The 14,367-nt window shown below is 39.4% G+C and overlaps 1 protein-coding gene across 2 annotated transcripts; it reads left to right on the top strand.

The window, feature by feature from the left end:
- The first annotated feature begins 1,366 nt into the window (after positions 1-1,366).
- LOC121946289 (terminal nucleotidyltransferase 4A-like) lies at positions 1,367-13,959 on the top strand. 2 transcript variants are annotated; one of them, XM_042490792.1, is made up of 12 exons: positions 1,367-2,256; positions 3,937-4,060; positions 6,723-6,769; positions 7,745-7,865; positions 8,053-8,160; positions 8,240-8,368; positions 9,420-9,633; positions 10,847-10,973; positions 11,087-11,190; positions 11,378-11,568; positions 11,712-11,846; positions 12,652-13,959. In XM_042490792.1, exons 1-12 carry the CDS (start codon positions 1,559-1,561, stop codon positions 13,096-13,098), a joined length of 2,445 nt encoding a protein of 814 aa, XP_042346726.1. In that variant the 5' UTR covers positions 1,367-1,558; the 3' UTR covers positions 13,099-13,959. The 2 variants fall into 2 exon arrangements, with proteins under 2 accessions (XP_042346726.1, XP_042346725.1); XM_042490791.1 differs by having other exon boundaries at positions 11,360-11,568.
- Positions 13,960-14,367: the final 408 nt, after the last annotated feature.

The following is a 14,367-nucleotide window of genomic DNA, read 5'->3' as shown; positions in this document are numbered from 1 at the left end:
ACTATTTCATATACTGACCTCATACACATCTTTAGCATATGTGAGAATAGGTCATTTACAAACCTACATTTCTCAAAAAAAAAAAACAAACCCTGCTGTTTATACCTTATATTTGAAAGTCATTTACCACAACATTGGCATTTACATTAAAAAATAGTGATAAAGACAGCAACTAATGATCCAGGCAAATTACTACAACTATCACGTTTTATTCTCCCTGGTCTGATCTATGAGAAGAAGTCAAACATATAATAGCTACGATTTCCGGGACTAGCCTTCAAAATAAAAGCCCCAACGTTTGAATCAAAAATATATGCACCCTCTTCTACCTAATACCTACATTAAGAAAACATTTTTTAGGGTCCTATCACTGAAATGTAAAATAATATAAGGAAGGACATTATTTTGACTAAATAAAACAATTTTTAAGAAATCATTTTGAACATGTGGACAGGAGTTTGAAAAAATCCTCAAATTGGGATAGCTGCACTTCTGTTTAACAATCTATATGAATAAATTAAAAAAAAAATCGTTCTAGTTTTATGGCAGAGGTGTAAAGTACTTCTTGTAATGCTTCTTTTCGTTTTATGTAAATTTATAATAATTGATTCTGTATTTAACCTAAAAGGGAATATTACAAGTGGCTATTATTAGCATGGGTAAATTATGAGACAATGAGCCCCTTGCAAAGGGTAAGCTATGCAAAGGGCCCTACCACCCCTCCTACTACACAAGAGCCATGCAAGCAGACTTTGTGGTGGTTTTGCATGTCTTTGTAGTAAATATACATGCTTTTGTGTGTTATACATTCTTTGTGATTATTTTGTGTCTCCTGAGGTCATTTTGAGTCTCCTCCTGGCTGGTACATGTGACATCTTGCGAGCAGAGGCCACGGGGCCACCCTGACACTTTGGGCCCCTTGCCTGGTAGGCCAGTTCAGTAATCCATCCGTGATTATTAGTGAGAGAATGTTTGTAAAGATGGTGGTGATATTAGTCTGATTATGGCATCAGCTTTAAAAATGGACATAAATTAAGACAATTTAAAAAAGTATATAATGTGAAAATAAATGAAAAATATAAATATGTTATCAATAATATGAATAGTATATTTGTTAACTACAAATACATTTACACTCCTTTGTAATTTTGTCTTTTACGTGTTGTCGGATGTGGGTCTTTCTGGGTTTTTTTTTTGTTGTTGTTTTTTAAAGAATTAAATAGCTCAGCTTCCGTCTTCTTCTGGCCTTTGTGGTTGTCTGACAGTTAACTTGACGCATGTTTCAGTCTCGAGGGGTGTGTTCAGAGATTTAAATCCCTCAGACATGCGTAGACGCTGATCCGTGCTGCTGGGTGCGCCATATTGGCTGGCTTACATGGGGAGTGGAGTTGGACAAGCCGCTCGAAAAACCAAACCAGTTCCTGGACATGAAGCATTTCGAGGATAACAAGTAAATCAGCGCGGTAGGATTTATTTGTTTCCTCGAGTGCCAAGTGTTTAATTTGCCAAATTGCTCGCCATTTTCTCCGTGAAGAGGTTCTCGACAAACTCGAGTCCAATGGATCCCAGGACCGCTTGGATCCAGCCGGAGCAGAAGGGACCTGCCAGTTCCCTGTGGATGCACATTTGGGAAACCCCTCGGGGATTTGGGGCTAACTCCGGCATCGACAACCACCTCCACCACCAGCGCAACTTTGCAGCGCAAAATGCAAACTCCACGGAGTCAAACGGCGAGTATTGCACAAATGTAGCACCGCCGCCGGGGTGTGTGTTCGGGAAACTGCCGAAGCGAGACGGCGGCGGGGAGAGGGGGAATGTCCGGAGGAAGGGCTCCTTGTCACCGTCCTCGTCCTCTTTGGACTCGGAGGCCGAGAGCTCCTCGCCTTCCGGCTCCTCTCTGCAAATCGATAATTTGAACGTCGCAGAAGAGGCCAGCCGGTTTTTACACTACGGCGAGCGCGAGTTGAACGAGAACAATCTCAGACGGCAGTATCCCCCTCCGCCTTTTCACACTGTTCAGCAACACTGTCGCAGCATGCAACAATCTGGCGGCCACACCCCCACCGGGATGAAAAATCAGCATGGGAACAAGCACCACCACTATCAGTCACACTCAGCCGGCCGCAGGAGGCATCTGAACAGAGCCAACACTTTCCACGGCATCAACCCGCTCCTGTCCTACGGCTGCAGTGGACACCATGTAGACTCTTCATGCAGCCTGTGGAAGACCAGGCGCTACAGCCCGGGTATCAATGGGTAAGGATAGAAAGAGGAGGTTTTTATGGAGGGCTTCTCCAAGTGAGGTCTGGGGCTCCGAGAGAAACTCACCTATCAAAAAGAGCAGCTGTTAATGCACACTGGTTCATAAGGGCATATGTAAGGACATATGTTCAGTATTAAAGAAACATTTCCACAATTCTGCCTTTCCTTCTCGTATATTGCAATATACAGTACTGTGCAAAAGCCCTAGGCTACCGTACATTTGTTCTTTTAGCAAAGTTGTAATGACCATCTATCTATTTTTTTTCTTAGTTTCTCTTTATAAGGATACAGATACCACAAAGACCTTGTTCAATGCATTAAAACACCAAAAAATCAGAACAAAATGACTTCTTCAGACAGAGGTCAATATTTACTGTGACCTGTCTTTACATGTAGCTCCTCTTGAACTCTCTGAGGCAGACCATCTTGAAGTTTTCTTAAATCTTCAGATATAACAGAAGATAAGTATTGTAAATCTCATATGGTCTGCCCATATACTGTATATGTATTTCCTGTATGCTCTGGTTTTATTTTAGTAAAGAGACTGCTGCAAAATAAATATATAAGGTCATTATAACCTTGCTAAAATACTGAAGTTTAAGGTGGCCTAATACTTTTGCACAAATGTGCATCTAGCAATGAAAGTAGTTTGCAAAATGCTTAAAGGTCCAGTGTGTAGGATTAATGCCATCTAGTGGTGAAGTTGCAGAACAACAGCGGCTGATGCAAAAACGCAAATGGCCGTATCTAGAGCCAGTGTTTGATTTGTCTGTTCTAGGTTACATGGCTTATTCCATGAAAGAGGACCTGCTCCTTATGTAGGTATAAATGGCTCATTTTAACACATGCATGTCCACAGTCTGGCCCGGGGGCCCCAGGACTGATTTAAAATGGCCCTCAGCTTGACTTTCAAGACATGCTATATGTGGCTGGCCACACAATATTGGTTATACAAGCAAGATCACTTTGCATTTTTTCCTTCATCTTACAATGATAGGACTATCATAAGCTTTGTAAACACTGACCAAGTAGGAACTATGTAGGCAGAACTTTATTTTTATAAATAGACAGCAGACAAGCAAACAACATATCCTGCTAGACAGCAGACATGGTCCCAGCATAGAAGTGGCGACAGTGGGGACCACCGCTCTTAAGAGCTGCTGTAAAGTTAAATTTATTGTTATTGAAAGATAAAAATGGTTGCGTTTGTCCCATTTTTCTGTGGAATCTTTTTTTTTTTCTTCTGAACCCTTTTGATGCGAGAAGCAGCTGGCCCCCAGGTGTTTTCACATTATTCAATCTGGCCCACCTCAAAAAAAGTTTGGACATCCCTGTATGATTTTTGGGTGATTATATCCTGATGAATACAGTTATGAGAATTATACCAGTTAGGCAATAAATGGCCCTAAATCCCAAACACTGGACATTTAAGTTAAATTTAAGTGTCTTGGAGTAAAGATGTGTTTGAGGCATTATTCTTTTTTTTCAGTGTTTCAAAGATTCCTTTTTGAGTATTAACAGCAGTATAGTCTTCGTTAGGCCTAGGCCTGATACTTTCTCTGTTTCTCAAACACATCCAGCAGTACTGCCTATACTGTACAGTGCTCACACTGTTTTTCCTCTTGTATATTGGTCCATGATCCCAGGTTTCCTGTCTCCCTTGATTCCTTACAGTCTCCATGAAGAAATCGTGGACTTTTTTAACTTCATGTCACCGCGACCAGAGGAGGAGGCCATGAGACGAGATGTTGTAAACAGAATAGAAAGTGTCATCAAGGACTTGTGGCCCACAGCACGGGTGAGTGTTAATGGGCTGGCAGAGCTTACCCAAGCTGTGGTTCCTGTCTGTGGGAGCAGTAAATCCATCTGGCTTTTACAGTTTGTGAGACTGGGACCTTTGTTTTAGATTTTTAGTTGATTACTTGAGGTGTACCACAATACTCTGTTCTTGAGGTCATTTTATTCTTTTGCCCTTTGCCTTTATTTAGTACAATTTTCAGATGTGCTGCTAATCATCCTTCTAGTTTAAACAGTCAGTAAGTCGCAGCTTCCTGCTGCATCAAGTATTGAACTCAAAACCTTCTTTAACAGTACTGACCAAGGCGTAGCGGATTTTGTGATGGTCCTTAAAAGACCTTAAAAACTCTATAGTAACACGAGTTCTCTGAGTAACAGTGAAATGGATGACTTTTAATCAGTTTAATTGTCTTTTTGCTGATACTTGCTGATTCAACCCTGGTCATTTTTAAGTAAGCATAGGGTTCCAGCAGATCATTAAAAAGCCTGAAAAGGCATTGAATTCATTAATGCAAAATTAAGACCTTAATTGCTATTAAAATGTCTTAAATCAATCTTTCAAAAGTCTTAAAAATGCAGAAACATGGGAAGTAGGATTTTATAGTGTTTTTTTTCTGTAGTTGCATTGTAAAATCTCCAAAAAATTGGTAACATCCATTTTTCAAATAATAATAATTTATAGATTCCCTCTTCTTAAACCCTTCATGATAGTAATTAAAGAAGTGGAATAATCTAACATACAGAGTGAGACACACAAGATCGGTAATAAAAATCACCATTAAAAGCCTGGTATTTACCTCTTACAACCACCAAATCTAAATTTTTCACTTGACCAAAAATCTTAGGTTTTATGCCACGATAAACGGTTGGGCATACTGTTTTTAACTAAAAAAATGTTAGTTTATGTTTGTCTTTTGGTTGTTGTTTTTGTTTCATTTTTGGTTATTGTAAAATTGGTCTTAGATGTCACTGCGAGTGGCTTTTAAAATGTCTTAAAAAGTCTTAAATTATTTTACCTTAAGATGTAGAAACCCTGTAAGCATTGAGATGAATAATGTGTCTGAGGTGGTGTTAGCTGCTGTCGTTCAGATACATGAGGAAGACAGAGCAGGACCATGAATATAATCAGCCCTTTTTCTGACACGCTGTCTGATCGGACTGAATACTACAAACTTTAGAGGAAAAGGGACTCATTGTAGGCCTATTAGATTGTTTGTTTAAAAATGCACAAGTGAACCTGATTAGTGGTGCATTCTTAAGTAAACTGTTCTCAAATCCATTTCAAATATGAATGCAGACAGACTGACCATTTTTTTAAAAGGAGAAGTCAGATTTAACTGGTGACCCCCACCCCCTGTGCCGGATCAGGTGTTTAAACTCTTATGGGTGACAGTGTATGACAACAAAACACGAGAGCAGGCTTCTTCACATTTTATATAGAAATGTATTTTAGAATACATTTTTACAAAAGAATTTTGCATTAAGTTTCATTTACTATTGTCTTTCATCAGCAGGTTCTGACACTGTGTTACCTTAGTTTTTAATTCAACATTTTATTTCTTCTTGTATTGACTTTAGTTTATTGCTTTGCAAATTGCTTTGCAAATCTGCCATGGGCTGTTTAAATCAATGTTATTGTCTTATATACTCAGCCGTCAGTGTGTCTGGAGGTTTACTGCACTTCACATATCCTGTTTGGCCACGCTGGTGGCAGTCAACAGCCCAGTTTACACTGCACATCCAAACACAGTCAGCCAGATGTAATCATTATTCATGTCGCGTGCACTCCCAAAGTAACATTAGTGAATTATTTTCCATTCTATGTTGCCAACTGAATGTTAGACAAAGTGCACTTTGTAACAAATAAGGGCTTTTTGTTAACATTGTAAACATTTTGAGCTAATCATAGCCCAGGGGGGGTCCCACGGGGCCTCTTGGTTCTCCAAAGACCAATATGTGTTAGCAGTAGAAATGTTTAATTTTTCTAGTGGACTTTGGTTCATGACCAGAAAATACAGTTATTTTACATTATAGTTTTTACCACTATTAAGAGACTTGAAACTAATGTGAAGAATTAAACTTTACAGGAAAACATGCTCACCTGTGCAAACTGATTGAGCTTGACAAATAAAATATCAGAATGACATAAAACTTTGATTATTTTATGTTTTGCAGTACTTAATTTGTAGTTTTGTGTTATTGTGAGACTTATTTATAAAGTTGGTAGTTAACCTGATAACACCTCCCCAAACTATTTGCTTAATGGCAATAATAATTGAGGATTTCTTTGACATTTTATGATGCAAGTCTCTCTGTACAGGTCATAGGCGTGTTTAGCCACAACAACCATAGCAAAAAGGAATTACAGATCACTTCAATATTTTTTAGCTTCCTTTATTCTCTCCTAACCGATTGCTTTGGTATGAGAAAGCACAAACACACACCAGGCAGTAAACTTGCAGACAATTTATTTAGTTTGACTTTACTATAACTTGCTGTTTAAGCAATAATGTACAAGGGATAAAACAAATTCATATCATAGTCTCAGTGCCAATACCCAAAGGTCAAACCAGCAAAGACACGAACAGTCAAATTAATAACGGTTACAATAATGTGTTGCCTCTTTAAATCAGGCTTGTATTAATGTGTCTTGTACTCTGCAGGTGGAGATATTTGGCAGCTTCAGCACAGGACTTTATCTTCCAACAAGGTAATATTTGTTTGTGTGTCCTGTATAGTCTGACCTTATATGGGCGTGTTTTTAAATGTCTCATTGACATGCTAGTTTTGAGGAAGAAGGATCATTATTTTTAGGAGGGTATGTTTATGTCAGAGAGCTTCAGTAACATGATTCCATACAGCATTCAGTATTTCTGTTCAGTGGCAAATCTACAACCCCATTACAGGAAATTCAGATTTTACTTTTCGCCATGTGCTCTCATGGTGTTGTCGTGTATAGTATGTTTCTCAAGGTCTCATTGTGATTAGAATTACTGAGTTTAGTGCTGTGCAATACTGGGAAAAAAAGTTGCTTTCAGGGTAGTTGTTCTGCAAATAAACAACAGCAGTTAAATCATTTCCATGTAAAGTTTGTTGGAATTATTTATCAGTCTAGCAGTCATGACAGGGATTTCAATGGGGTAATAAGGCAGCTATTTAATTCAATGATTGTTTAAGCATCACACCACTGTATTCAGCTAACACTCAATCGTTCGTTTAGGCTGAACTCCATGATCGGCAAAACTGACTATGCATTAGGACCAGGTCTTAAAGATAACCACTTCATGTACTAATTTCCTAAAATGACTGCTTCTATATACGTTAATTCATTAAGTTACTTTGTATACGTGTACTATCTTAGAGAAGAAACTGCATTGAGAGGTGGTCAAGAGCAGATTTTTTTTTTTTTTGCAGCTGAAGACAGAAATATTGCTTCTCTGAAACCTGCAGTTATAGTTAGAATTTCTTCTTTCTTTATCTTGTTCCTTTAAAAGTCCTAATCTGTCAAGCGGTCACATTGTGCTCACACAACATTTCCCAGAAGCCTTTATTAGTTGCACAACATAACACTAGACCCTAATCTAATATTTTGTTTTTCAGTGACCTCTGCATCACTGTGCACTGTGCACATATTTTAGGGAAAAAACTTTTAACGGTACAAAGTAATTTGTGTTTTTCTTATCAGTGACATTGACCTGGTGGTGTTTGGAAAGTGGGATCATCCCCCACTGCAGGAACTGGAACAAGCCCTGAAGAAACACAATGTGGCGGGCCCGTATCCCATCAAGGTCCTTGACAAAGCTACAGTAGGTCACCAGGAGAGAGTTGAAAGTGTTTTTTTGGGAACCCTCACAGTTGGGTTTACAATATTAGGTCCCAGTCAATGACATAACTGAAGAAACTGTGTTAGTTAGTTCATTGTGAATGATAAAATATTGATCGGTTCACCAACCTTTGGATTGATTCCCAAGTGACTCTTTGTCCTGTCTTCAGGTGCCAATCATCAAGCTTACCGACCATGAAACTGAAGTCAAAGTGGACATCAGCTTCAATGTAGAGACAGCTGTTAAAGCAGCACAGTTCATCAAAAGCTATCTTAAGGTAAACACTCATCATTTTCAGCACAAATGTGGTGTCTCTTTATTTGTGTCTAATGTTTGTCTTTCTTTCTTTCTTGTAGAAGTACACTGTTCTACCACCTCTGATCTTTGTCCTGAAGCAGTTCCTGCTGCAAAGGGATCTGAATGAAGTCTTTACGGGAGGCATCAGCTCCTACAGTCTTATACTAATGGCCATCAGCTTCCTGCAGGTAAACACACGTCTGTTAAATCAACAAAAATAAGTTGTCCATTAAAAACTATGCAAATTTTGCTACAAAAATAATCAATCTTTTGTCAAATCAACCAGAAAGCTCTCAGTATTGGCATTTTGTTACAGTGCTTCCTCAAAATTGCCACATCTGTGCATAAAACGAGGGACATGTCTTCACGCGTTTAGTCTTTTGTAATCTTAACTGGAGTTAAATACAGTGGAAACCACTAAACGTGATTCCAGTTACAGTGATCATTTGCTTATATGGATTAAAAAGTTTGGGACAGAATCATTCCTATACAAATGCTGTTCATTTAACTGGTTTACAGCGATCAGCTAGTGTTCTTACAGTGTTTATGTTAGGTCTTTTCATACATGACATCATATGAAAGAACATAAAAAACACATGGTTGAAACAGTCAGTAAGATTTAGGAAATAGCAAAGTTGACTGCTTTCATTCACATTCATGTAACAAATACACAAATGTGAATTAGATGGTAATCTGTATGAGAAATAAAGAAAAGGGAAAAATTGTGCACATTAATCATATGCTTATAGTGATACCACATAATAACATTCCATTTGCACTCTTGTTGAGTAAATTTAAATTTGAATGAACCCAGGTCAGTGTTTTGTATAGCTCCTCAGTTTCTATATAAATAACTTTGGAAGATCCATAGCTGGGTATTAACATTAACTGTGGAAAAGATCAATGAGTTCAGTAGCACAGTGATAGCATGTATTTTGAATCTGTGTGTGATAACAGTAGATTACAAAAGTAGTTATTATTTGCGGTCTATTTTTTATGTGTCCACAGTGCTGAAATTTCACCTTTTCATTCAGATAATTTTGTGTGTGTGATTCATCAGATTGATTTTATTAATGTTTTGTGTTGTTGCCAACACATAGTGTCGCTTGGTACATTAACAAAATATTACAAGTTTAATATTTCTTGCTATTCAGTGAATGGACTCACCCTGGCTGAAGTTGCTTATAAATTTGGTTACAAAGTATAGATAATGAGTTCTTATTGTTCTGCTGATCACAGTTACACCCTCGAATTGACACACGACGGGCCAACATCAACCTTGGCATCCTGCTGATTGAGTTCTTTGAGCTGTATGGCCGCGATTTCAACTACATGAAGACCGGCATCAGGGTTAAGAATGGAGGGGCTTACCTGTGTAAGGAGGAGATGCTCAAAGCCATGGGGAGTGGAAACAGGCCATCCATGCTCTGCATAGAAGACCCAATACAGCCAGGTCAGATTGGGATTTGAATTGATGCATAAGTGGTGATCAACATGATCAATTCAGCATTCCACGTGTGGGGATGTGAATTGAGAATCGGTTCCAATTTGTCTGTTTGGCATGTTTTTCTGACAGTTGCCTACTGCAAAACAATGACATCAAACTTGTGTCTAAACTGCTAGAAACTGGCAACAAGAGAGTAATGGCAGAGAGGAGAAATCAGTCAAAAGTGTGGCTTCTCTCAAGAGGAAACAAGACAGTGCAACATACTATGTGTTACAGTTGTTATAGAAAAATCAGTCTATGCAACGAATGACATTACCGCAGTAGTACCTGTGCAATAACAGCTTTTCCTTACCTGTGGGTGTGTGTGAGAGGCAGAGCCTCATGTATGAGGTGAATAGATAGCGTATCACTATTCTGATTGGTAGTAGTAATCCCTTGTAAGATGACACCTGAATACTGGTGACAGATGTGTCACTAGATAAAGCACAGCGGGATGCAGACATTTCATACGCCAGAAGTATATCACGTAGATATGCCTCGGCAGGTTTGTCACTGTGCCGTAGTCTGCACATTTAAGTGATTATTTAGAGAATTGTAACACTGGGTTTCATGATCAAAGAAAATCTTTGTCTGCTTACAATAACATAAGTGCCATGCAGGCAGACTTAGCAGATTTTTTTTCTTTAATTAGGAATACGTAAATGAAAACCTGTGTATGCCTAATTTTATCCCCCACAGAAAATTGATCAGGAATCAATAAGGGAATAGGTAAAGAAAAAGACCGATAAGAAGAATCATTAATGGCATAATATCAATAACATATTACTAATAGTAGCGAACAGGCAAAATGTATCATCTGCCCATTTACATAGGGAAACATGACAAATGGTGTTAAAATTGTAATCAACACCTAATATAGTGTAAATGTTGCCAAATTCACTGAAATTGTTGGAAGTTCTAGTTTCAAATCGTAGATGCGTAGTTGCCATTGTGTCAAGTATGTTACATTTGCGAGTAAAATTATATCTAATTCGATATTGATTTGACTGCCAAATCCTCCTCTAGAACAGGATGGGATCAGGCACTGTTAAGCCTAGATGTTGAGTGCTCTTACACATTTCCTTGGAGTTTATACCGAGGATGTCATTCATATATTATGTTGTCCAAAACTGCTTCTGTGTGTAATCTCTATATATTTTTCATTTTGTGGCTGTCACAGGGAACGACGTGGGCAGGAGTTCGTATGGCGTCCTGCAAGTCAAGCAGGTGTTTGACTTTGCCTACATGGTGCTGAGTCATGGAGTGTCTCCTCTCGCACGCGCTTACCCCAACAAAGAATATGACAGGTTGGTTTCTTAATTAATTACATATTTTCTTATCTTTTGCAGTGTTTGTTTTCAGCACTAGTTTTGAGTTTGTCTTGGCAGCATTATGGATTACACCTCTCTCTGTGCTGCAGTACTTTAGGACGCATCATCAAAGTCAGCCCAGAGGTATTGGCCTACAGAGACTGGACAATTAAGAAGTGGGGAGCTAAGCAGTATGCCAAGCTGGAGAACCATGGTAACTTTGTGGGAATCTTGTTTGCATTTATTTTGTAACATTTATATTGCAGTTGTGTTTTGTGAAGACTTCAGACACAGTGACAAAATATTTCCCCTTTTTAACAGTCAAATGATGTCGTGAATATACCTGACGCTGTCAAATGTGCTTAAACTTTTTTAAACACTAGTATTCTGTTTGGTCCAAGATGTGGAGACCTGTGAGCAGGACCTCGCCAGGCTGATGCTGGTTTCTGTGGAGGACCGGAGAGACACTTCCTCCCCTCTCAGTGCTGACTCCCCCTCACCTTCTCCAGTCTTCCTCCCCAGCCCTCAGCACCACTCATCATCATCCTCTGCATGCTCACTTTCCTCCTCCTCCTCCTCCGGGAGTGACATCGTAAGGCCAAATTATTTTTTTCTTCTATTTAAACACTTGTGACTCAGTAGTTCACAGCCACTTTGGCAACGTGTGAGAGAAACAAACAATTTGAGATAAATGCAATGGTCTAATGCTTTCTGTGCCTTCATGTCTTTTTCCAGGAGTCTGATTCCCCCCCGAGCAGTAATGCTGCTATCCAGCTCCACCCCCTCACCCTGGCCTCAGTCCATTCAGTAATCCAGATGGCTACTGACTTGAGGGCCACACATCCTGCAGGCTTCCACACCATGCCTCAGGTTGGTTTCATTTTTTTCTTCCTTTTCATAGATTTTAGAAAAAACATCAACCTATACTAACATTTCTCTTTTCAGGCAGTGTAGAACCTATTAATCCTTTAAAAACAGCAGAAAGTGTCATCACATTGTATACTTGTGATGATGTCATTATGGTATGTTGCATGCAGAACCCCACCATGCAACCAGAGGAATCAATAATTAAACTAGATCAGATAGCTTTGATGTGCTCATTTTCATTGAACTCTGTCCATGAAAATGAGCATATCTCAAAAAGGAATTTATGTACACAGTTAAAATATTGTTTAGAAATGTTTTGTAAATGTTTGTATGTTTAGAAATATTTTGGCTCAATGTATTCATTTTGTGAAACTTAACAAAATAAACATGTCAGATTTTTGTAATATATATTTAAATTTATGGAATAAATTCAATACTTGCATAACCTTTTCAGCTTAGGTGTAGATTTTAGGGAAAAACAGCATTTGAAGATTTTTTTAGAAATGACATCAACATAAGCAATGTAGGCACTGTCAGGCCATTTCTGCTGCAGAGTTCAAAGGGTTAACTCAGTACACTGACATTTTTATTTTTTCCTTTGTATTCTAATAGACAATATACATGTTTAATTTGGGAATGAAAACTATTGCATTTACCCCAATTTGAATACGCATATCAAATCTAATTTGACAGTGAGATATGATTTCTAGTTTATAATTCCCACCATGTTTCAACAATGCAAACACTTCACTGTTGGTAGACTTCTCATTGCATATTCTGCATGATTTTTTTTTTTTTTTTTTTTTAGGTCCAGATGTCTCTCCCAGAAAACCTGACCATCCCGTCGCTCTCCGATTGCCAGTTCTACCACGAGAATCCACCCTCAATCAGTGTTGTGCACCGTCACCTGTCGCAAGCTGCACACGTCTCCCAGCACACTAACTCCACGAGCCCTCTCCCCAGCCCCCTCCACCAGCTCCACCACCCTCAGATGGGAGGGCAGCATAGCCATACTTACACCATTAGGTCCAATTCCCATGGCTCTCTTGATCCGCACAAAGTTGGCTTCAAGCACAACCAAGGTGGCTGCCTCAGAGGTCAAAATCAGTCTCAAGGTAACTTCAGTCCCCAGCGGCAGTTTGTTCCCCAGGGTCATAACACGGCTCCGGGTTTCAGGAACCAGCAGCAGTACAACCGCAACACCTGGCGGCGCAGGAAGAGGGACAATCTTCCTGCTCTTAACCAGAGCAGATGAAAGATATGCATGACTTGACTGGCACTGGTTTTTGAAGGCCTCACTTAGCCCATCATGAGTCTTGGTGGTGAGGAGTTTGAAGGATTCATGATACACTTGCTTTTTGTTGGAGGCTCTAAGAAACACTGACTTTTTCCTGGAACTCACAAGTCAAGGGAAGCTGTTTCCTAAAGTGTCAAATGATTGATCTCTGCTAGCATTGTGCAAGCACTAAGTGATGCTACAAGGCTCTCGCAGGTGAAGGCGCAATTTTAAAGGCCTAAAGTCTTAGCTGCTCGTTTTGTTACATTGGCCTAACAGTCAGAGGCCCTTCCTCTAAATTTGATGCACACCAGCACAGACTTTGAGTTGATGAAGGAATTCCTGATTCCCAGACTGGGTTTCTCACCAGTGTCGCTGTCCAGCTGCTAAAGACTGGCTGGTATGCTGAAGGGTTCGGTCAAGTATTGAGTTTCCATGCAACTTGAACACCTTAGAAAGCAACATCATGTGCCATAGTACTGAACTGGTTATTAAGCCTGGTCTCTCTTGAAGTTTTGACACTTGTTGGGCCTTTTTGATCAGGTTTTGGGCTCATCTGGCCTTCTGAATGCAACTCCCTATCGGCTACGCTCTTGATTCAGAGCTCTCACAGCTTGGACTATCACCTACCAATTGTACTCTGGACCGAAGCGAAGCACTACCTTTTTGACCTATGCAGCGCAATGCTGACTTGATGTTTTTGGTGTGACGGCACAAACCGGACCTTGTCTCAAGTGCTTAAACTGTGATGACTTGTTTGAATGTACAAAGTGTTTCCTTTTTTTGTATGTTGGTCATATGTTCTCTTATTTTTGTCACTGAGGGCTTTTTTTTGTTCACATTGGCACTACTATGTTTTGTTTTTGTAAACATTGCCACCTTATTTTATGTTTGTTGCGTTCATGTGCAATAATTGCTTTTATTTAATTTATTTCACATTTTAGTTTTATTTTAGGGGTTTTCCCCACTATAAGTTTGCTTTTTTTTTAAATTTTTAGACAACATTGATCTGTGCAATAGATGGATTTAAGGGCCTTGAAGAGGTGTGTGTGTGTGTGTGTGTGTGTGTGTGTGTGTGTGTGTGTGTGTGTGTGTGTGTGTGTGTGTGTGTGTGTGTGTGTGTGTGTGTGTGTGTGTGTGTGTGTGTGTGTGTGTGTGTGTGTGTGTGTGTGTGTGTGTGTGTGTGTGTGTGTGTGTGTGTGTGTGTGTGTGTGTGTGTGTGTGTGTGTGGCCTTCTAGCAGAAGGGG

Source organism: Plectropomus leopardus, chromosome 7 (genome assembly GCF_008729295.1).
Source record: "Plectropomus leopardus isolate mb chromosome 7, YSFRI_Pleo_2.0, whole genome shotgun sequence".
Classification (NCBI taxonomy): Eukaryota; Metazoa; Chordata; class Actinopteri; order Perciformes; family Serranidae; genus Plectropomus; species Plectropomus leopardus.
The sequence above is the reverse complement of the archived record's forward strand: the minus strand, read 5'-3'. Positions and strand labels throughout refer to the sequence as shown.